This window comes from Coptis chinensis, chromosome 2 (assembly GCF_015680905.1).
Source record: "Coptis chinensis isolate HL-2020 chromosome 2, ASM1568090v1, whole genome shotgun sequence".
Classification (NCBI taxonomy): domain Eukaryota; kingdom Viridiplantae; phylum Streptophyta; class Magnoliopsida; order Ranunculales; family Ranunculaceae; genus Coptis; species Coptis chinensis.
The window spans coordinates 58,489,034-58,511,135 of record NC_141457.1 but is presented as its reverse complement, the minus strand read 5'-3'; the positions used below and the strand labels follow the sequence as shown (position 1 = coordinate 58,511,135).

Below are 22,102 nucleotides of genomic sequence, written 5' to 3'. Positions count from 1 at the left end.
TTCATTCAGACGGAATCAAACATTCCATTCGATATTCAAACTCACCTTTGCATTGGACAGCCTCACGCCTACATAGAGGTGAAAAACTCTCGCTTTCATTGGGAATGCTCTAATGCATTGGCACCTCTCCCACAGTGGACCTCTCCCATGGTGGACCCAAACTTTTTAGCAAGTCGGCATGGAAACTGTACATGAAAGAAACAACAGAAGATAAAAAAACAGAAAATGGATTTACAATTTCACACTGTAATAGTGAAATCACTTGTTTGACTTGGAAAATTAGCTTAAACGCGTCTTGCGTCTGAACTGCAACTTCTGATTGTTTTCCTCCTTTCTTTAACTCTATCACTTCTCATGTAGCATCTGGAGTCCCAATTGCAAAGTGAGTTAGGAGATAAGTTTCTTTATCTGGGACAAGTTTCTACTTATCTCAGGTTTGTTATACTTCTGCTTTCTTCTCTCTATGATTGCTTGTATTCTTATTTAGTTATTAAGATGATATAATTGCAGAAAGAACTCGAATTAAACTACAAAAGCAGAGACATACGTGTTAACAGCTACTACTGATACTACAAGAGCTTGCTCATGAAGTTTCATTAGTTATAAAGTTTAAACAGATCAAGTAGTTGCCAGAAGTGACCAATCACTCAATCAGATTGGTTTTCTCTGGTGGATTAGAAAACCAAGAGGGTGGGTAATAAACCTCTAAATGGTCATTATTTGGTTGACTTCACAGTGTTACCATGGTTAATTTGGGTCAACTTTGTAGTAAAGTGAAGCCCGCATAAATTACTCTATACTTATTTATGATATAAACTTGAATGAAGAAGATGAACTGAATGTCCACCCACATGCTAAATCTGAGTGTCAATATCATATGAACTGAATGTCCACACGTCTTTGAGATACGAATCTCTCAGTATACTTGAAGGAAGGAGACCCTGAAAGATCTTGTCCGGTGCTTCTGGCTCTTCCACCAAGGGAAAGTCTTTTTAGCCTCGAAATCTCCTATTGAATCGGTCTCTTGCATCTAAAGGTTCTTCCCCCGGCTCATCCACAAAGTCTCTTTTTGTCGATAGGCACCCATCTTCATAAAGGCTCTTGCATCTATAGAACCATCTTTCTCACAGCAATCCGGGTTCTCGATCAAGAGCACGGTGAGGCTTAGATTCCATTTTCTTATGTTCAGTTATAGAGGCTCATCTTTCATTGATCCTATATGTGAACCTTTATAATTATGTGATCTTTTATGGAGGTTGTGATGAGTTGCTTGTAGTTTTCTTTATCTTGCATGTATTCTTCTTCTCTTAATCAGTTTGAATCTGTCAAGTGTAGCTTCACATATAAGATAGCTAGTGTCGTCCAATAATTAGCTTCACATATAATGGTATGGAAAAGGGTTATCTAGCTGGATGCCTGTTGCAACTCAAAGCCTTTTTCCGCCATATATTGAAGTCATTAGAATACCAGATTAGAACATGGTGGCCCAAGAATAGCGATTCACCTAATATTTGGTGATTATCTTCAGAGAGACATACCAGTGATACCACTAGTTGGAGTGCAGGGGAAGAAATTTACCAAATATTAGTTTACAATTTCTTAGACTGGGATTTTATGGCTTCAATTGTATTTACGGGTTAAAATTTACATTGAATTACTGGTTTGCATGTTGCTAGTTCTTTTGCTATCGTACCAACTTTAATCTTCTTTTCAGGTGTTAATCATCCAAGGAGTTCATTAACAGGAGGGGTATATAGCCTTGTAAGAGAATGGCAGAGAATGGTGCTGACATGAACGAACAGAATGGAAGAGACCATGTTTTAATCCAAATCAGTGAACTTAACAAAGTTCTAGCTGCTTCTATTAAGATAAAGCTTGATAAAGTGTCTCCTTCACCATCTGGGAAATCTTGTTGCATCTACAAAGTACACGAGAAGTTTCGTAAAGTAAATGAATATGCATACACGCCTGAGATGGTGTCCATCGGCCCTTTTCACACTGCAAAACTAGCCTTGCAAGCCATGGAAGACCATAAGTTGCGATATATGCATGTGCTTCTCTCTCGAACAACATCACTTGAGACCAAATTGGCGGAGTGCGTTGAATCTATTGGTAAATTAGAAGAAAAGGCTCGTAAGTGCTACTCTGAACCCACTGATCACCTTGATAGGGACAAATTCATAGAAATGATGGTAGTTGATGGTTTATTCATTCTTGAGCTTTTTGGCAAAAGCGCTGGGGTGGCGAAGTATCGAAACAATGATACCATATTTAATAATATCTGGGGCATGCCGAGTGTGGTTCGTGACCTGATATTACTTGAAAACCAACTTCCTATGATTGTTCTTGACTGCCTATTCGAAGTTGTCAAGGAAAGTTTAGGTGGGCATTCGCTTAATAAGCTCACACTCCGTTTCTTCAATCAATTGATGCCGAGGGATGGCGAGGACGCTCTTCAAAAGTACTACAGTTGTCATGGAAAGCATTTACTTGATTTATTTAGCAAGACATTCCATCCTGCTTTGCCTCAACATCAACAAGAAACAAAAAAGAAAGTGGAGTTGAAACATATACCATGTGTGACTGAACTTCGTCAGGCCGGAGTTAAATTCAAGAAAGGCAGTACGACAGGTAGTTTTGTAGATATCAAATTTGTTGATGGGGTAATGGAAATCCCTCCTATACTTATTCAAGACCAAACAGACACTCTTTTGCGTAACCTTATTGCATCAGAGCAGTGCTATGCCGGGCGCTCTACATATATTACATCTTACGCCTTTTTTATGGACAACCTCATTAACTCACCTAATGATGTGAGGATTCTACGCCGTTATAAAATCATCACAAACTGTTTAGGGGACGACGAAGATGTATCCATCTTGTTCAATAAGCTCTGCAGTGAGGTTACCCTGGTTAATTACTATTATTCAGTTCTCTGCGATGAAGTGAATGAATATTGTGAGGTGACCTGGCATGCCTGGCAAGCGACTCTGAAGCGTGACTATTTCCACAATCCATGGGCGATCATTTCGTTTGTTGGTGCGATTTTGATAATTTTTCTTACCTTCACAGCGACTCTATTTGGCATGCTTTCTTTCGTTGTTCATAATTCCTAGTTATTTCTTATGTTGTTATCGAATGATATGTACGGAATTTGTGATTCATATTGTATGTTGTGATTGCCTTGCTCAGGATGGATATTGGAAACTTAAGATACACGGATGATACAGTATCATGGATGTTTCAAGTTGAGTTATCAGCGTTTAACTATATATATTCCTGTTTTCATTTTTAATTTTGAAAACTGAGTAAGATGCGAAGAAAACACATTACAAAAATGGAAGTATCTGGCTGGTTTGAGTGATCTGACCAAAGATATTTTAGGTATACGAGGATGTACAACTGTAGTAACTTATGAACATGCATAGCAAATTAGCAATTAGCAATTAGCATTTATATACAGACCGTATACTCTCATGTCGCTTCCATGCATATGCAGAAATATAAAAATCGCAAGGACAAGAGACCTTGCGATGATCAATGAAGAATGGGTTCCCTAAGGAATGAAATTGAGAAAGGTTTCCCAAGGAATTAAATTGAGATTTTTAAATATTCAGCTTTCCCTATTTCCCTCAACAAGGTCTGATTATAGTTATGTTTCAATCTGGCAAAATTGGAGGTTACTCAGGCATATGAGAAATATGAGGACAGATTTACCAACTTTCTTGAACAAGGCAGGAGACACTTCATTGGAAATATGAATGTCTAGAATCCTTTTGAGCCATGAGGTTATATAGAAGGAATATATATAACCATCCTTCAAAGTTTTATGTATCTTAAAAACATTGCTCACGCCCTCATGGGCAATGATATAGTTAGTATGAGAGTGGAGCATTTCATTTTTCAGGGCGTGAATAACTTAGCGGACTAGGAGTGAAGAAGAGGACGAGGATTTTATTAATATTTTCGTCACTAATGTGAAACCAAAAAAAAAAATATATATATATATATATATACACCGAGTTTAGGTTCTGGCTGTTCTTCTGGTGGCAAGTTCAAATCCAAAATCCCCTTCCCTTTTTCCTCTCGACTGTACTTCTTCTGCCAAGCCCAAGACTAGTTTCCAAAGCATCACCATCTCCAGTTTCACCAGACAAACTAGGCTTAGTTTCTTTATCAACCTCATCAGCATCTCTAACATTAGAAACTAACTCATCACTTTCATTTTCTTCATTAGAAACTAACTCATCTCTAACATTAGAAAATTTTGGTGAATGAGAAATTGTCGATTTACTTTTCACTAACATCGATCTAATTTTGGAGGAGGAGGATCGCCAAAATATTTTTTCCGAAATTTCGCTAATTTCGTTTTGGTAGTTGAGAATTGAGATGGTCGAGATGGTCCGTTGGATTGGAGATAGATCGGTGGTGTGCATTCACTGTGGCCAGAATGTGGCTACAGTGAATGTGCCTCTATCCTAACCCTATATATATATATATATATATATACTTGTTTTTTGGCCTTGACAATGTAAAGCATCTGGGAATTTTTTACCACGTGGGACTTGGATTTGTATTGGTTTGTTTTTGGAAACAACTTACACGATTTTGGAATTTAACTTGTACTAGGAAATTAGTTCCTTCTCTCACACGGTTTTTAGGAGTTTAACTCGTATTAGGAAACTAAACACAGTTGTTTTGTATGTAAGAGTTTCTAATTTCTATAAACACCCATAGATTAGCCCATTGTTGGTTAGAAAAATAATTCTGTAGAATGTTGTGAAAGAGAATTTGAGTTCTATTCAAATGATTGGATCTTGGTGTGTGATTTGTAATCTCGTTTTATCTATCGGAATTGATTCTCTTTTGTTGGCGCCACTTTAAAAAATTTGGTCTCTTCTTCTGCTTGGTTGATTGCCTTTGTAACAAGGTTTCATTTTATTTATCTACCGTTATATATCTGTTTTTTCGCTACTAATATCTGTTTTTTTGTTGAGAGTTTAGTTTTTTTTTTTTTTTTTTTTTTTTTTTTTTTTATACAAATTACCAAGTTAGTTTCTTCTCTATGTATTTGTATTTCTATCTATAAAGAATATTATAGTGAATGAAATCTATCATCCATTCTCTCTTGTAATTCTACATAGTGGTACTATATTAAATGAGATCAGTAAACTCTGCTGTGGTTTGAACCCCAGACACCATCACCTAAAGATTTTACCAATTAAACATCTGCTTGCTTATTTGTTAAGAGCTTAGTGCCTCACTCGGTGTCGGGGCACAACAAATAATTGTTGGTTTGAGACATTGATCGGTTGTTGTTTGGTATTTTCTTATTGGTTAATTGGATTGTTTGGTTGGTTTGCTTGGATTTGTTGGAAGTTGTTCCTCACATGGTCGGCTGAGTTCCGATTTTTGAGTTGTCAAAATTTTCAGAAACTGAGCCAACCACGAAATAATGAAATCAAAGGAATGAGTGAAAATTTTGGATAAAATTTGGAACTGGAAGCATGCATTTCACCCCATAGACTAAAAAAGCTAACAATAGAGTCTCTTTTATAATTCCGATCAGAACCATTTTTGAAAATCCACTTTAACTTGTATTTTGAAAATGTTACCTTAGATTATCGAAAAAAAACCAAAATCTTACTTTACTTGTGGTTGGACTCTGTTTGTCATTAATTATTCCCCTACCTGGCCACAAACTTCTACTTACCATTTCTTTTTGATGCAGGACTTGAAAAATAATTGCTGATGCCAGATAAGCTTATGATAGCTAGGGAAATGGGAGAAAAAGTTCCAATAGACTCTTTCACCTCCACTTTTCCGCATTTTGTAGTTAAAATCGCAAAATCTAGTTTTTCTCACCCATTTGTTGTGGTGAGTTTTGATGCATATTTTTATTCTATGGTACATCCATGAGATAAATTTTTTATTGATTAGCCATATATGTTTGATCCTCGACTTCACTGGTGGATTTTAAATGCAACTATATTATCTTTAACTGTTAGTTTTTAGTTGCTAATGGCTACAGTATTTACTTGGCCTAACGTCTATTTATATTATATATATCTCTGTGACTAAATATTGGTTGTGCAGAATATACCAGGTCGATTCGCAAAGGCCCATCTTCCTTGCATAACAAGATATTTCAGCATCCGAAATCAAGAAGGAAAGATGTGGAAAGTTAAGTTCTACTACGGCTCGACTATGCGAGTAATAAGTTCTGGTTGGAAACCCTTTGCACTTGATAACGCCCTTAAGATGGGAGATTATTGTGCATTTGAACTTGTGGATGCATCAGACTTCCGGGTTCAAATATTTCGAGGTAATGGTCGGAAGTATCTGCTTGAGTGCTTGTTACTCCAAAAATCTAGTAGCTTTGCAGTTAATAGCATGCTTGGCAACATCGCCTAGACTCTAAGCGCTCACCCTTGCTCCTCGGCTTTGGACGTCCTAGGCTCATGTCTGTTCCCAAGGTCCACCACCAGCGCCTGCCCTTTTAATTGCATACAGTGGCAGACGGATGGGCGGACAGAAATGTGGGGCATGGCTTACGGTTTCCTCCACACCTTAAATTTTGCTATAGATTAATTCACGGATCATATGTGTGAAAGGGACACATTGCACAGTTGTTTTCTCTTCTATCATAAGCTATTATAGTAATTATTTTTACTCGTTTGAAACATCAAATGCTATGCACTAGATTCTTTTGCTGTCAAGTTATTTTGAGTTCTGTATAGTATACCTTTTCGTTGTTTCATATTGTAGGAGTATAAACTCGTTTTGTCTTCTATAGAGAATCATATAAATATTATATGCACATTGTAGTGGTATTTTCTTTGTTAGGACGACAATTTAAAGAAAAGAAAAGAAACCTTTTATTTTGAAAAATGCTTCAAGCTATTGCTGATATGCTCTAAACAACCGCATCAGGATTATCTGCACTTAGTGTGGCTGGATCAGGAAGGCCAAGTTCTTTGCCTGGTGGGGCTAAGCGTAAATTGGCACGTAACGACATTGCTACTCATTTTGCAAAGAAATCCAAAAAACTTCCTATTTATACTCAAGTACGTGTTGATGACCTGGTTTGTATGCCTGTTAACGCATTATCTTTCTAAATGTAGGTCTAGGATTCTAGGATAGTTGTCAATAATTTCTTATGTCAGATGTGTTTCTAATTTGTTGTGTGACCTGCTTTTTCTTTTCTTTATTTTGCAGCGACAGCGTTGCTTGGCCCGTGCCGCTGGTAATGCTAGAAGGATTGAATTGCCTCAGAAGTCAGCTCGTGACCCACTTGAAAGTTTTGAGGACGATGATGATTGTTATGTGCCTCCAAACAAGAGCACTACTGAAAAGGTTATGGGTGTACTACTTGATAGTTGCTCCCCGCAAGGAGATGATCCATTGGTGGGTACGTTTGAATCAGTGGATAAAGGTGGTCAACTTGTGAGCAAGGATGTCAATGTTAAAGGAGAAATGCATTCTTCAGGGACAAGAACAAATGAAAATATAGAAAACTCTGCCGTTTTTCAAGATGGTACATTAATGCTTCCTTGTTATTCTGATATATATCATCGTATTTTATTACGTTATGGCCGTTTGGAAAGTTCTCAAGTAGTGAAGAGTATGAACGTGGTCCTTTTTGCGGCCTTGAATGAGATCCTTAGTGTAGCTCAAGCAATGGAGATGGTTAATGCTGGTGAGTTGTTACTAGAAACTCTCGAGAAGTGGGATAATGTTGTTAATCTTGGGGAGGTTTTGAAGTTCAATGTTGGTTGGCTTCGTGAGTCGGTAGATCAACTGAAGACCTTGCTTCTGCGCCGATCAATAACTGTAGAAAGTTTGGAATTGAAATTAAAGAATCACCAGGAGGCTGTGGATACTGCTCGCGAGCGCTTGTCCAAGTTGAGGGAAAATGTAGAGTCGGCTGAGAAAGAGTTGGAATCCTTGGTTCAAGCTAAAAATGATGGTGCTAAGGCCCTTCTAGAGGCCCGTAGCGATCTTCTCAAGCAATCTGCCATTTTTGAGTTGAAAATATAATACGTAGGTAAGTTCTACTTTAAGAAAGTTTTGGGGTAGCCTGAGATTAAAAAACTGCATATATAGTAAGCTTGTGGCCATCTTCCATTAATACTAGCTTGGCCATCAGGTGTAGACAAACACTACCATATTTGGCCCTTCCCTTTACGTTGTAAATTTTGTTGCTGGGATGAGTCGATTGCTGCCTAAGATGTATGTATATATTTGAGTGTCTAGTTTGAATGATGGATACAATAAAGTATCTAATAATAGAATGAAGAGTTAAGAATGCAGTTTTGCTGTCAGCTCCTTCACTTTATAAATGAACTTGTGAATGCAGTGCTTTAGTTCAATACACTCTTAGTAAAGGAGATTAATATTTGTGCATTTTACCTTGTGAATAAATCTGATCTGCAAGTTCATATTGTCTTTAGATGATGGTGGGAGTTCTTTGTTTCAAGATATGCGGAAAAATAGCAAGGAGGAGGCCATGGATATATGGGGCAAGGTGGTTTCTATCTTCTGCATCTTGCATTTCATTAATTTTGTTTGATGTATGTACTTTAAAATGGAGACAGAGCAAAGTTGTTTTTGTGGTTCTTTTCTATTTTCCCAACTTTGCTGATTTACCTAACTTTAAATGAAATCTCACCCAAGGGAAAACGTCCTCGTTGATGTGCTACATGGTTCTGCAAAATCTAAAGCTATGAAATGGATTTATTTCTGTTATTTTTATTGCTTAGTTTCTATATATAGTTTTAAATGTTTAAGCTATACTAGCTTGTTTTGTTTTTTCTTTGTTCTTATTGAATCAATGTTGTTGTTCTTTTTACCAATGAAGCCGAGCCTCTGCATTTTACAATCAATTGCACAGCTAATCTTAATTGATTTTGCCCCTCTGGTTTAATATTGATGTGTTTGAGGTATTAGGGTCTGGTCATTCCCTGGTGGATATAAAACCAACCCCGGCCGCCCATTTGAAGTTTTATAGTTTGGTAAGTGCGGGAAACTCCTTCAAAAGCACTTTCTCTTTTGACCACCAACTTTCTGCTAAATTAAACTGCATTTGAACTCTAGGATCCCCAACAACCAACAAATAGGTCTCATCAACACCTCACCCTAGCTTTAGACTAATAGCATCTGCCTCCTCAAACTGTAGAGGCTGATCTCTTTTTGTAATACTTGCTTCACGGCTCGTATTACAAAACCTGATATTCCATTATTTACTCTCCTCATTCATGAGAAAGTGATGCCACAAAACCTGAACTCCAACGGAAAGATGGGGAAGAGTCTGAAGGATTCTGATTTACAATATAATGCACATTAATTTAAAATCTTTCTTTTGCGACTTTATGGTCGTATCCAACCTAGATAAGATTTGCCCAGTTAAATGGTGTTTTTCAAAAATATCTCTGTACATTGCAATCATTGATATCCTAATTCCTTATTGGAACAGATTAGTCTTTTACCTACATAGTATGAAAAACAAAATGAAGGAAATTGCAGGGTAAATGAGTTTCCTATATATGTCGGCTGATTGGTTGCATGGAATCCACAATAGTGGCTGTGCATATTTAGAAGTAATTATGTTGCTTATTGGACATTTAGGGGGTTAGGGTCTGTCATGTCTTGCAAATCCGCATCTAAAGTAATGGCATGAAGGCCTGATCTTCCAATGATCAATCTTTGTACGTTATTAGTAGCAGCAGCAACAATTGTGGAATGTTGCACTTTCGATGTAGTTAAGTCGGTACTTAGACCATCCAAAGATACTACCGGGGCCATAGTTTTTGAAACTGCAAAAGTCTGCTAGCCCGCGAGGTATAGTTTGTTTCTCTTTGTTCAGTGACTTTCAATATGAAATAGTAGACATGATATGTTTTGTAAAACTACTTCACAGGAATCATTATACTGAAATTAGTTCAAGGAGATGCAAGCATGTGTAAGCAAAAGGCTAATAATCTTGAGGTATTGGTCTTAAAATACCATCTAATAATACTAACTGGAGCAAGTACAACCGACTCACTAACCTCCTTTGTACTTAATTTGGACGCTAGCTACCATCACCTCCATAGTTAGTTCCTTCTAGAGGACACTAGCAGTCTAGCACACACTTGACCAGCCTAGACAATTCTAGCAATCTCAAGATTACAAATTAGTTATTTTTATCACACATGCTATCAGACTATTGTGGAAAATGTGATCATCTGAGAAATCTGCTGGAAGCTTTGATCAAAATATTTATTAAAATGAAGCCAGGACTAAAAGTGACCAATCGTTGATGTGGAATGACTGAAAGTGACCAATTGTTGATGGGGAATTCGTGGCGTTAATGCGTCGTGAAGTCAAAGAAGACAGTGTCGTTCCTCTACTTTGTGGAAGGACTTTAAGATCAATATAATGGATCAAAGGTGATTGTAGACTTGTAGTTAGTATTGTTGGTTGGGATTAATCGATCCCCACTACATAGATAATTTGTAATTTAACCAACTACTATTCCAGACAAATTTTAAATATCAACTACAACCAATCTAGTATGCCCAACTCTCTAAACAACTATCAACAACAAATAATAATGTAAATAAAAGAACAAGCATACCACAACACAAAGATGTACCGTGGTTCGGCCAATGATGCCTACTTCTACAAGAGCTAATCTTTTTATAAAGTGGGAAGGAAGATTACAATCACTCCTTTCAGTCTCTCACCTTACTAGATCACTTCTCTCTCCTTACAAGCTTTTCTACATGCAAGAGTTTTCTCTCAATCTTGATTGCTTTCAAAATTGGGTTTCTATTGTGTTGCTTAGGTTTTCCAAAACCTTATTTTGGGTTTTATACTGCCCTTTCAATTTCGCGGTTACTGTAGCGAATTAGAAACCCCAAATATAGACATGGGCGCGGGCACGCCATGGATTTAGCCCAATCTGAGCACGCACGCGCTCAGACCTTTTCACGCATAACTGATTTCTCTTCTTCCTCATTCTCATGTGAGGGATAACTCCAACAATCTCTCCCTCCCGAACAATGAGGAGAGATACCTCCATGCAATTTCCAAATCAACAAGAGGAGTGTGCTACCATTCCGGCGGTAGCACAACAAACATCAAACTTATCTTTCGGTAAGACTTTGGTCATCATATCCGACCCGTTCTTGTCGGTATGGATCTTCTCAATGCACAAATGCTTGTCTTCGAGTACTTCTCTAATTCAATGATAACGCACATGTATGTGCTTGGATCTAAAATGAAAACTCGGTTCTTGCTCAAATGGATGGCGCTCTGACTGTCACATAGAAATACAAACTATTTCTGCTTTAGCCCTAGTTCATCGAAGAATCTCTTCATCCATAGCATCTCTTTACAACACTCAATGGCTACAATATACTCGGCTTCTGTAGTGGAGAGGGCAACACATTTTTGCAACTTAGCACCTTCCCAATACTCCTTACCCGGATTTGACAGAAATCGGCTTACAACACCAACGGCGAAAGCAATATCCGGTCTTGTACACACCATTGCATACATCAAGCTGCCCACTACGGATGCATAAGGAATCTTTTCTATCTAACTCTGCTCATGCTCACCCTTTTTACACATATCTTTGGTCATGCGGAACTGGCCACCAAGCGGACAACTAACTGGCTTCGCTTGATCCATGTTGAATCTCTTCAACACCTTCTCAATGTAGCTTTCTTGAGAAAGCCACAACTTCCCACTCTTTCTGTCACGAGTGATCCGCATCCCAAGTATTTATTTTGCTTTACCAAAATCCTTCATCTCAAAGGACTTACTCAAGTCTTCCTTCAGCTTGGATATCTTGTTAATGTTCGGGCCAACTATCAACATATCATCCACATACAACAAGAGCACTATGAAATCCCAGCCCCATCTAGAAATTTTTGAACAAACACACAATGATCAGAAGCAGACTTCTTGTATCCTTGCTTCACCATAAAGGAATCAAACTTTATGTACAACTGTCTCAGTGCCTGCTTCAACCCATACAAGCTCTTTATTAGCTTGCATACTAGGTGCTCCTTGCCTTTGACCTCACTCCCTCTGGCTGGTCCATGTAGACATCTTCTTCAAGGTCTCCATGAAGAAAAGTTGTTTTAACATCTAGTTGCTCAACCTCTAGGTTCATACTTGCGGTCAGACCCAATACCACTCGGATAGAAGTCATCTTCACTACAGAAGAGAAAATTTCATCAAAGTCAATCTCTTTCCTTTGACCGAATCCCTTCACAATAAGATGAGTTTTGTGCCTTGGGTGTGGATTATTCTCCTCATGCTTGACTTTGTAGATCCACTTATTCTTGAGAATTTTTCTTCCGTCCGGTTTCTCAACTAACTCATAAGTGTGATTCTCATGCAAAGAATCTATCTCATCATGCATGACCTTCAACCACTTCTCTTTGTCTGTACCTTCAAAAGCCTCTTGATAATACATAGGTTCTCCACCATCAGATAGTAAAACATACGTATGTGGTGGATACCTGGTTAAAGCTTGTCTCTCTCTGTCAGACCTCCTTACCCCATCTTCTTGTGGTTCAGGAGGATGCACTTCTGCTTACTCAGGTGGTGGTTCATGCACTTCATCTGTATCTTCTATATCAATAGGTTATATCCCATCATGAGCTTCAAACCCATGGTTCTCTGCATTCTCAATGCCTTCTGCACGTTCCACAGTAGGAATTTCTGGTTTTGAATCAACAAGATCATTAGTGAAAGCTTGTAGCTTCTCACCCTCCTCAAAATCTGTTATGGTTTGGTCTTCCAAGAACACAACATCTCGACTTCGGATTACCTTCTTGTTAACCGGATCATAGAGTTTGTAGCCAAACTTCTCATCTTCATAACCCAGAAAAATGCACTGCTTGACTTTGTCATCAAGCTTGGATCTCTCATCCTTGGGAATATGAACAAATGCCCTGCACCCAAATACCCTCAAGTATCCATAATCAACATCTCTGCCTAACCATACTCTCTCTAGATAATTACTATTCAGAGGCTTTGACGGCGATTGGTTGATCACATGCACGGTTGTACGCATTGCTTTTACCCAGTAACTTCTAGGTAACTTAGAGTGAGACAGCATGCATCTCATCCTCTCTACAATGGTCCGGTTCATTCTCTCGGCTATTCCATTCTGTTGCGGTGTCTTGGGAATGGTCTGCTCATGACAAATCTCATGACTCTTGCAATACTCTTCAAACGGCCCTATGTACTTACCCCCATTATCTGAGCGAATACACTTCAAAAGCTTCCCTGTCTCTCTTTCCACCATGCTATGAAAAGTTTTGAACACGCCAAGTACTTCATCCTTGGTCTTCAGACTATATGCTCATATCTTTCTTGACGCATCATCAATGAAAATCAAGAAGTACAAAGCTCCCCCGTGGGACTTTACTTTCATAGGACCACATAAGTCAGTGTGAACTAGCTCAAGGACATTGTCCTATCTGTGAGACGGAAATCTTTGGAAAGACACCTTGTGTTGCTTTCATACCAAACAGTGAGTGCATCTATTTAAATGTGTATCTTTAATGTCTAGCAAGGCATTTTGCTTGGCAAGAACTTTCATGCCTTTTTCGCCCATATGACACAGTCTCTTGTGTCATAGTTTGGAGGAAGATTCTTCTTCTGCCGCATTTACTTCTGCTTTACACAAACTAGTATGTGTCTTGTAAAGAGACCAAGTTTTGTTCTCTTTGGCTGCTACAATGGAACCTTTGCTAAGTTTTCATACCCCGTTACCAAACGAGTTTAGAAAGTCATCATCATCTAACTTCCTAGCGAAAATTAGGCTTAGCCGAATGTCAGGGACATGTCTTACATCCTTGAATGTCAAGGTGTAGCCGACATTGGCTTCTATATGAACATCCCCAATGCCTACAATCGTTGAGACTTCATTATTGCCCATCTTCACCTCACCAAAATCACCCGATTTGTAGGTAGCTAGTGAAGAAACTCTCGTAGGGTGTGACGTGGTAAGAAACACCTGTATCTACCACCCACTCTGTACCCTGGCCTGAAGTGCTCAAGCATAACTCGTCACCATCTGACACAATTCCTACTTTACTTTCTAAAGCTATGACTGTGGAGTCTCTACTGGCGGTGCTTTCTTTCAACTCTAACTTGTCTTCTTGTACGGTACTAGTCTTCTCATCCCTCTTCAAAATTATGCATTCATACTTGAAGTGGCCATAGATACCTTAATGAGAACACGACAAGTCTTTCTTAGGAGGTCTGCTCGCGCTCATAGATTTTCTTTTGTCATCACCTCTAGAATGAGATGGTTTTCTACTTTTGCCTCTCTCTTGATTTTCTGTAACAAGGATCTCTGAGTGACAGGAGCTATTCTGTGTGTCCTTTCTTGTCTTTTCGTAAAAGTCTTCTAAAGTCTTCCACAGGCTGAAAGTTGTGGTCTCTTGGGATACAAGGCGAATTACATTGTTGTCAATCCATTGTCTAATGCACCCAATCGCTTTTTTATCAAGCGCCTTCCAATCGGCATCGGATACTGTATCCGATTTTACTCCTCCATTTTCAATGAGTTGTGTCAGGTCTTTGCAATAGAGCAAGTCTTCCATCCTAACTTTCCACAGGGTGTAGTTACCTCTATTCAGACTAGTCATGCGAGTGTTCACGGAATGGTCTATCTCTACAAGTTATTTCAACTCAAATCTTCTCTCAGAAATTTCGTCAAACACTTTTCGAGCAAAATTTGGATAATAACCTAAGTTAATCTAACCTGGCTCCGATACCACTTGTTGGGGTTAATACCGATATCAATCGATCCCCACTACACAGATAACTTGTACTTGAACAAACTACTAATCCAGACAAATTTTAAATATCCACTATAACAAATCTAGCATGCTCAACTCTCTAAATAACTATCAATAACATATAATAATGTAAAGAGAAGAACAAACATACTATAACACAAAGATGTACCGTGGTTCGGCCAATGATGTCTACTTCCACAAGAGCTAATCTTTTTATAAAATGGGAAAGAAGATTACAATCACTCATTTCAGTCTCTTATCTTATTAGATCACTCCTCTCTCCTTACAAGCTTTTCTGGATGCAAGGGTTTTCTCTCAATCTTGATTGCTCTCAAAATTGGGTTTCAATTGTGTTGCTTAGGTTTTCCAAAACCTTATTTTGGGTTTTATACTACCCTTTCAATTTCGCAATTACTGTAGCGAATTAGAAATCCCAAATATAGGCGCAATGCTGGCGCCGCCGGCAAGGCCATGTCGAAATGCGCCCTCAACAACCTTGTTCGTGACTTCCAAGACCAAGCATGCGCTGGCACGCTTTGGTTTAGCCCAACTCTGAAGCCAAGACGCCTCGACCTTTTCACGCATAACTGATTTCTCTTCTTCCTCATTTTCATGTGACGGATAACTCTAACAAGTCTATGAGATGCATTCGGTAATCCAGGACCTTCAATTGGGGTATGCTGTAGAGATTCGAATGGAAACTTCCTTCTCACCTTGCACAGAGGAATTGACATTTAGACTAACAACAATGCCAAGCTATTGTTGAAGGGGTGGAAATCACTATTATGCCTGCAGCCGTAGCCAACTTTGTATCAGGCAATATCGCATCACACTCGCAAGCAAGATGGAGAGTGTGTAAATAGGAAATGATCGACATATCATATTTGAGGACCAATGCACTGTGTCCGCAGACATCCTTGCTAAAGCTGGAGCTCATAATCTGCAACAAGATGAGACTGTCTTGTATGAAGGCAAGCCCCATATTTATCTTATTTGGGAGCTGCCTTACAATAGATTTGAGCAATTTTGTAACGATACGCATGTAAATGTTTGTCTTTCTTAGTCAACATCTTTTAGCTTGTAACTGAGGAGGGACTGCATGCAGGGCCAGCTTGAGGTTTGGGTGGCCCTGGGGCAAGCCTCCACAAAATGGGCCTGTTTTTCTTAGAAAAAAAAAGGGGGGCTTACCTGCCTTAACCATAATTTTGTTTCTTTTGTTTCACCAAGGATTTTAAACCTTAAAGAAATGGGTCTAAAAGACTTAAAAAAATAATAATAATATGGACATGGGTAGTCGGTGTGTAGCCCATTGAGGGCTCTAAATATTAGCAATAAGTTGTGTCCCTAGGTGGTGGCCTATGCTGCCTACTCATAGCCGACCCTAACTGCAGGCGCTACCTCCTCAGACCATTTGTTTTCCTTTCTTCTTTTTAATATAAATTGTACTTACCTAGCAAAAACAGATGCATAAATAATGGTTCGCTGCAGTCTGTAGGATATATTTAATTTGTCACGGTGCTTTGTAAAAAAGATTTAAACAAGTCATGAACTTACTTCCCATACAGGTAATAATTAATTTAGATATGCTCTTCTTGAATTGCCTTATGTTGTCCAATAACTAACCCCACAACCATAATTTGATACTAGTATACCTGTCTGAAAGTAAACCTTTTGCGTTGGAATGAATTATTATTTTCAAATTCCTTAGAGTGGGAGTGAATTGGAATATTGGACAATGATCTAAACAAGTGCATTCAAGTGAATTTTCTATAACAAGCAGCAGAGATGGGAGACGGTGAGGAGTAAACTTATAAATGAGACAAAAGACTATATATAAACAAGGTTTACCACTCTCGAGCACTCAATCAAGGCAAACATTTTACTGGACAAAATTGGTATGGAGATTGAGCTGACACATAAACCTCCAATTGAATGCACATAGATACCACCATTGAATGAAAATGTAAAGGTAAATGGCGGGGGGTCATTAGAATTGGGGAAATGAAGCTATGGAGGAGTGATAAGGAACTCGAATGGAGATGTAAAGATGGGCTATATGGGGTCATATATATGACCAGAAGTCAGTATTGGTCCAGGAATTGAAAGGGATAGAAGCAGGGCTACAAGGATGCTTGCTTGTGGAAGTGACTCGAGTGGAAGTTTTGAATCTAATTCTATGAGAGCTATTATGGCTATCAATGATATAGAGAAACCACCATAGTATTGTGTTAACTTAGTAACATGCATTAGGCAAATGGCTTCTAGATTTGAGAGAATTAGCTTCAATCGTGTGTATAGAGAAACTAATAGATGTGTTGATTATTTAGCATCTTTATCCTCTTGTAATCAGCCTTGCCAGTTCTTTATACCTCCTCTAGGCAGTAGACTGAATATTTTTGTCGAGAAGGATAAAGTATAATCTATTGTACTAATTAAAGTTCTAATACAGGTTAGGGTCTGCCCAACCCATCAACTTTTTTTTTTAAAAAAAAAGAGTACTCGTATTGGTTAGTAAATTGGACAATATTTGAATATACCTATTAGAATGAGAAAAATTGTGTTAAATAAGAAGTGTGCTAATTCAAGTTAAACCGAAATGTTTGCACGCGATTGTAAAATAGTTGAATATAATAACAAGTGAACAAAATAAAAATAAAATAAAATTACTCGTGTCACATCAGTGATTCGGAAATTTTCATCATCGATACTTCAAAACTCTAGGACCGTAAGTTCTTTTTCTAGATTTGGCATTTAGACGCGTTGCCTTTCTTGCTGACGTAAGTGTCGCCATCAGCTGTTAACGTTGGACACCATGCTCCCATGGAAGGTAAAAGGGACCACAATTTGCAGATAGTTTCATGTCACCAACACAAAAACCATTTAGCAAAAATTGCAGATGGTTGAAATGGACTATAAGAAATTTCTTTGTGTGGTCAGTATTAGGACCATGCATGGTTCATCTAAAGCGAATAGAAGATGTTGACAATGTTGTATAAGAACAAATCCAATGAGGTGCTATATGGGGCTGCTAAAAGCCATATATATAACACCGCACTCCAAACACCAAATAACCATTCCAATGGAACTGCTAAAAAGGTCTTAAATTTGGCTTGTGTGATAAATCCGGACAAATTTGTGGCCTTGTTTAGCAACTACCATAATTAAGTTTCGGGAGGCAAACGACATAATTTTTGTCGTCCGTGTGTTAAATTTCAACGGGTGGTAGAAATTGTACCATCTGTCCAAAACAATTTCAACTTAAGTTACAAACTAATGGACGGACGCCATAAATTGTGTCGTCCATATCTATTTGGCACTTCAAAACAGGAAAGGTGATTGGAATGGGACTAGGACTACATGAAGGAAAAGTTTTGGATTCAAACTTTATTAATCCATCTTATACTACTGTTTCTAACCTTATAAATCCTTGTACTAGTTATTGTTATTGGAAATTAAAGTGGATATCCATAATAAGCTTTTTGACATGCAGATACAAAATATATTCCTATCAAGAAGACATTTAGAAGATACTCTTAAGTGGAATAATACTAGGAAAGGTGAACATAATGTAAAATCAATATATCATGTTCTCATTGATCAATCTCCCTAGTGTAACGAATGTACAATTGTAATAGTAATATAATTAGTATATATACGTCAACTATATGTTGAAACTAGAATCTGAACCGTTAGTTCCAAATGACATTAGGCAGATATATGCCATTTTGGAGGTTCAACCCTTCTCGCATACTCCCAAATTTATTTCCATCTTTTAGTACGTTTCGAGACTCCCCAAATAGAGTGGTCGAACGTACAAATTGGAGCATCGAGTTAGGAGTTATGCCTGGTTGAAGTTTCAACATGACTCCCTTTTAATTTGATTGGATGGAAAAAATAGTTTTGACATATATGTAGGGGAATAGTAAGCATTCTCTACAACCAAGATTGTTGCATTCGCTTGCTACAATTCTATTGTTGATTACTTGAATGAAAGTTATTTGATGACTTCTTATAAAATGTTGACTTCTTATGAACTGCTTCCGCTCACTATGTACAATTGTGATTTGATTACTGTTAACTAAAACACCACTAGCTCGCACTGCTCACTCAAATAACAGGTTTGCTTGGGACAAGTTACGCCCAAGCGTCGCACGATACGCATTACATCCAAGTATGTTCGTGGCTACAAACAGAACAAATCTTTGTTTATGGCAAAATGACAACCAACCTAGAGCTGCCCTCTTTGCTTGGAAGTGTTATAACAATATGATCCCAACGAAAGACCATCTGGCCCAAATCATCTATGTTCCTTATAAAACTTGCTTCTAAGTTGTTCATTCACATAGTCTCTATGGTATGCTACTCCTTGGTCGTTCATATTAACTCATTTTTAGCATTTGTAGGTTACTTTATGGCTTATGATATGCGGTTTAATCCACCAAAACACTGGCCAATAAAAAAAAAAAACAAATGGAAGAAATTGTGTTTATCTTTTTACTGGCGAATCTGGTTAGAAAGAAGTGATGTATATCATAAAAAAAGGAAACCAAGTTTTTTTAAACTAAATTTTCAGTAAGGGTTTAATAAATTTTTCGAAGAGGAAAAAGATGAAAACTAACTTGCAGGTTCAAAAGGAGTCAATCTATATCAATTGGACACCGCCATACAAAAATTGTTTTAAGCTTAATGTGGACGCAATCTTTACAAAACTTGATTCAACTGCTACTTATGGGTTTGTACTAAGAAATTCAAGGGGATTTCTTATTGCTGCAGGAGCAATCAGAGATAGAGCTACCAATTAATACATAATAGACAAAGTACAAATGACTACTTAAAGCGTTGAAAAATTGGGAAAATAATAAATGATTCAAACATCTATTATAATAAAACAAAATGGCAAGACAAAGAGTGATGGGGATTTCATGGGGATCTAAGTTAGATATGCGTGGGGATTTGTATAGAGAGAGTTTTTAAATACAAATTCAATGCATACATTGGATGCCTAACATAATCAATATTTTAATTAATTAAAAAGAATTTGTGTTCAATGCATACATTGGTTATACATTGGATGCCTAAGTAATTAATATTTTAATTAATCAAAATTTAGTAGGCTAAAAATAAAAAAACGTAATTAATTTGTGTTCATTGCATACATACATTGGACGTTTTTGTGTTCTAATTAATTTGTTTTATGTCCATGCAAATCCAGAGATCACAAAATAGCTCATAAATAGCATTTAATATATAAAATTAAAACAAAGTAAAACGGAAAGGGCTTTTTTTTTGTAAGTCACGTCAATTAAAAGCCCATTAAACCATTTGATTTTCAACGCCTATCAGAAAAGAAGAAATCACGGCACATAACGCTTGCTTCAAAAGTTTACATTTACTTCTCGACCGTTTCAATTTGTTTTCCCTCGTAAGACTTCTCGAGCCTATTTGTCTACAAACTAATCTCCTCTTCCTTCTTCCTCTTCAGGTATCTCTAGACCCTTTTGATTTCTTTTGGATTTTCTATGAAGCTTTTGTAGCTATTGTATGAAGGTCTGATTATATTTTTGTTATGGACGGTTCATATTTGTTTTGACCTCTCTTAGGAAATAATATATTAAGATGCTAGCTTCTTTGTTTTATAATTTTTGAAATATTTTTCTCCGGTGCATCTATTCATCTCAATCTAGAACTCTCATTTTTTTTCTCTCTTTTTGCAGGTGTCTCACCTATCCTTTCCGCACTCACGTTTACAGGGTAAGTTTATTCTTTTCTTTTTCCCCTTTGTGTTAGTTCCTTTATTTTTCCAATTTAATTTTAAGTTTCCTCTCTAATTTAATTTTGCACTCCCTTTTGTATTTGGATTGGTACAATCGCTTAGAGAGGAAGCAAAAAAATTACCCAGTCTTTTCTTTTTTGGTTACAATAACCAAAGAAAACCAGTAACTTTCCTGTCAAAACATTATGTGGTCTCCATAAAGTTCAAGTTTCTAATTGTTTTCTGATATACAATCTGGAATTCTCCTTTTCCTCAACTCAACTAACATTTATGTTAGTTTTTCACTGTGCACCACAAATAAATGTTGATTAAGCGCGTTGCCTATAATATCGTTCAAGTGATCGAAGTGTACCTATATCTGTAATTGGTTTAAAGTAGACAATGATTCCAATGATTACTATATTTAGTATAGGTTGCTTCGTGTTTTCCATTCCATCTATTCTTTGAGGCGCAAGGCTTGGGGCTGATTTTGGACTAATTTCCCTCTTTAAGTTATGAATTTCAATGTTGTTTTGCTGTTTTTTTGTTGTTATAATCTGCAATGCACTATTGACACCATTTCTTGCACCCTTCTCTTATATAATTATGTAGTTCCATTTTCTTTTTATCTGTTTAGGTTTGTGACTACAAGAAAGGATGGAAATAGAATGACTCCTTTATATTCAAAAGGTCTTTGTGACAGAGGGCTTTGGAACTCATTGCTTCCTAAGCACGACATGCATTCAAGGTATCATTTTGAAGCTTAATATGGATCACCAATTGCGAGACAAACAAAATTTGGTTACCTAAATTTGTTAGATTTTTTCGCAAATCATTTTGGAATTAAAAGCTTACTACATATGTAGTGGATCAACATGGATTTTGTCAGGATTATAGTTTGAGAATGTACTTTTATTTTAATTGATGAAATTCTTTTTTATTAATTTCAAATGAGAACAATTGTTGCTCTGAAGAAATTCAATCTAAGGTTGAGCTATATAATAATTTCAGGCATGTTGTACAGTTGTTAAACGATCACAGTTCCATATCTCATCTGATCAGTTTACACCTATTTTGTAGATTCCATATGACTATGAGTGTTATTTGTTTGGGCATTTTTCAGAGCAACAAGGTAAAATCTCTTATGGATATTTTTCAGAGCAACACTTTATGTCAATTAGGATTTATTGCTACTTTGAAGAAAAAAAATAGAACAATTGGCTGTATACATTTATGAAATATTTTAAAGTAATGAGTTCCTATAACACATCCTTAATTCATACTATATCAATACCTCGACTTATACCATATTATCTTCAATGGTATATAGAATATGTTTATTGTCTTTAGCACATTTGGATTTCTACCACTGATACAAGTCACATAACCCCATGCGGACATTAGCAAGATGATCGTTTTTGAAGAACAATAATTTAAGATCAAACCGCATTGGATCAAACTTGATCTTAAGGATCATTTTAGACTAACATAGACCAAACATAAACCAATATATCTTAAGGATAATTTGTGGAGATTTATG

General features: G+C 37.2%; 2 protein-coding genes and 1 long non-coding RNA gene across 8 annotated transcripts; all 3 read left to right on the top strand.

Annotated features, from left to right (window-relative positions):
* The first annotated feature begins 64 nt into the window (after window positions 1-64).
* Window positions 65-3,252, top strand: LOC147516832 (UPF0481 protein At3g47200-like). Of its 3 annotated transcripts, none has more exons than XM_086589317.1 (3): window positions 242-434; window positions 1,080-1,157; window positions 1,715-3,252. In XM_086589317.1, exon 3 carries the CDS (start codon window positions 1,770-1,772, stop codon window positions 3,114-3,116), a length of 1,347 nt encoding a protein of 448 aa, XP_086445443.1. In that variant the 5' UTR covers window positions 242-434; window positions 1,080-1,157; window positions 1,715-1,769; the 3' UTR covers window positions 3,117-3,252. The 3 variants fall into 3 exon arrangements, with proteins under 3 accessions (XP_086445441.1, XP_086445443.1, XP_086445442.1); XM_086589316.1 differs by having other exon boundaries at window positions 269-434; window positions 921-1,157; XM_086589315.1 differs by lacking the exon at window positions 1,080-1,157 and having other exon boundaries at window positions 65-434.
* Window positions 3,253-4,445: 1,193 nt separating this feature from the next.
* Window positions 4,446-8,748, top strand: LOC147516831 (uncharacterized). 4 transcript variants are annotated; one of them, XM_086589318.1, is made up of 6 exons: window positions 4,446-4,579; window positions 5,732-5,877; window positions 6,097-6,325; window positions 6,934-7,067; window positions 7,219-8,047; window positions 8,454-8,592. In XM_086589318.1, exons 2-5 carry the CDS (start codon window positions 5,752-5,754, stop codon window positions 8,038-8,040), a joined length of 1,311 nt encoding a protein of 436 aa, XP_086445444.1. In that variant the 5' UTR covers window positions 4,446-4,579; window positions 5,732-5,751; the 3' UTR covers window positions 8,041-8,047; window positions 8,454-8,592. The 4 variants fall into 4 exon arrangements, with proteins under 4 accessions (XP_086445444.1, XP_086445446.1, XP_086445445.1 ...); XM_086589320.1 differs by lacking the exon at window positions 4,446-4,579 and adding an exon at window positions 4,601-4,930 and having other exon boundaries at window positions 8,454-8,748; XM_086589319.1 differs by lacking the exon at window positions 4,446-4,579 and having other exon boundaries at window positions 5,603-5,877; window positions 7,219-8,043; window positions 8,454-8,748.
* An 11,454-nt stretch (window positions 8,749-20,202) lies between these two features.
* On the top strand, window positions 20,203-21,805 carry LOC147516830 (uncharacterized). The gene is made up of 4 exons (XR_015213746.1): window positions 20,203-20,292; window positions 20,525-20,561; window positions 21,200-21,310; window positions 21,643-21,805. It is a non-coding gene; the product is annotated as an uncharacterized LOC147516830 (long non-coding RNA).
* Window positions 21,806-22,102: the final 297 nt, after the last annotated feature.

Coding starts and splice junctions, on each gene's coding strand:
- LOC147516832 (XM_086589315.1), top strand. CDS start 1,770: ATGGCAGAGAATGGTGCTGACATGAACGAACAGAATGGAAGAGACCAT.
- LOC147516831 (XM_086589320.1), top strand. CDS start 5,752: ATGCCAGATAAGCTTATGATAGCTAGGGAAATGGGAGAAAAAGTTCCA. Junction 5,878..6,096: donor TTTCTCACCCATTTGTTGTG/GTGAGTTTTGAT, acceptor TTGGTTGTGCAG/AATATACCAGGTCGATTCGC. Junction 7,068..7,218: donor AACTTCCTATTTATACTCAA/GTACGTGTTGAT, acceptor TTTATTTTGCAG/CGACAGCGTTGCTTGGCCCG.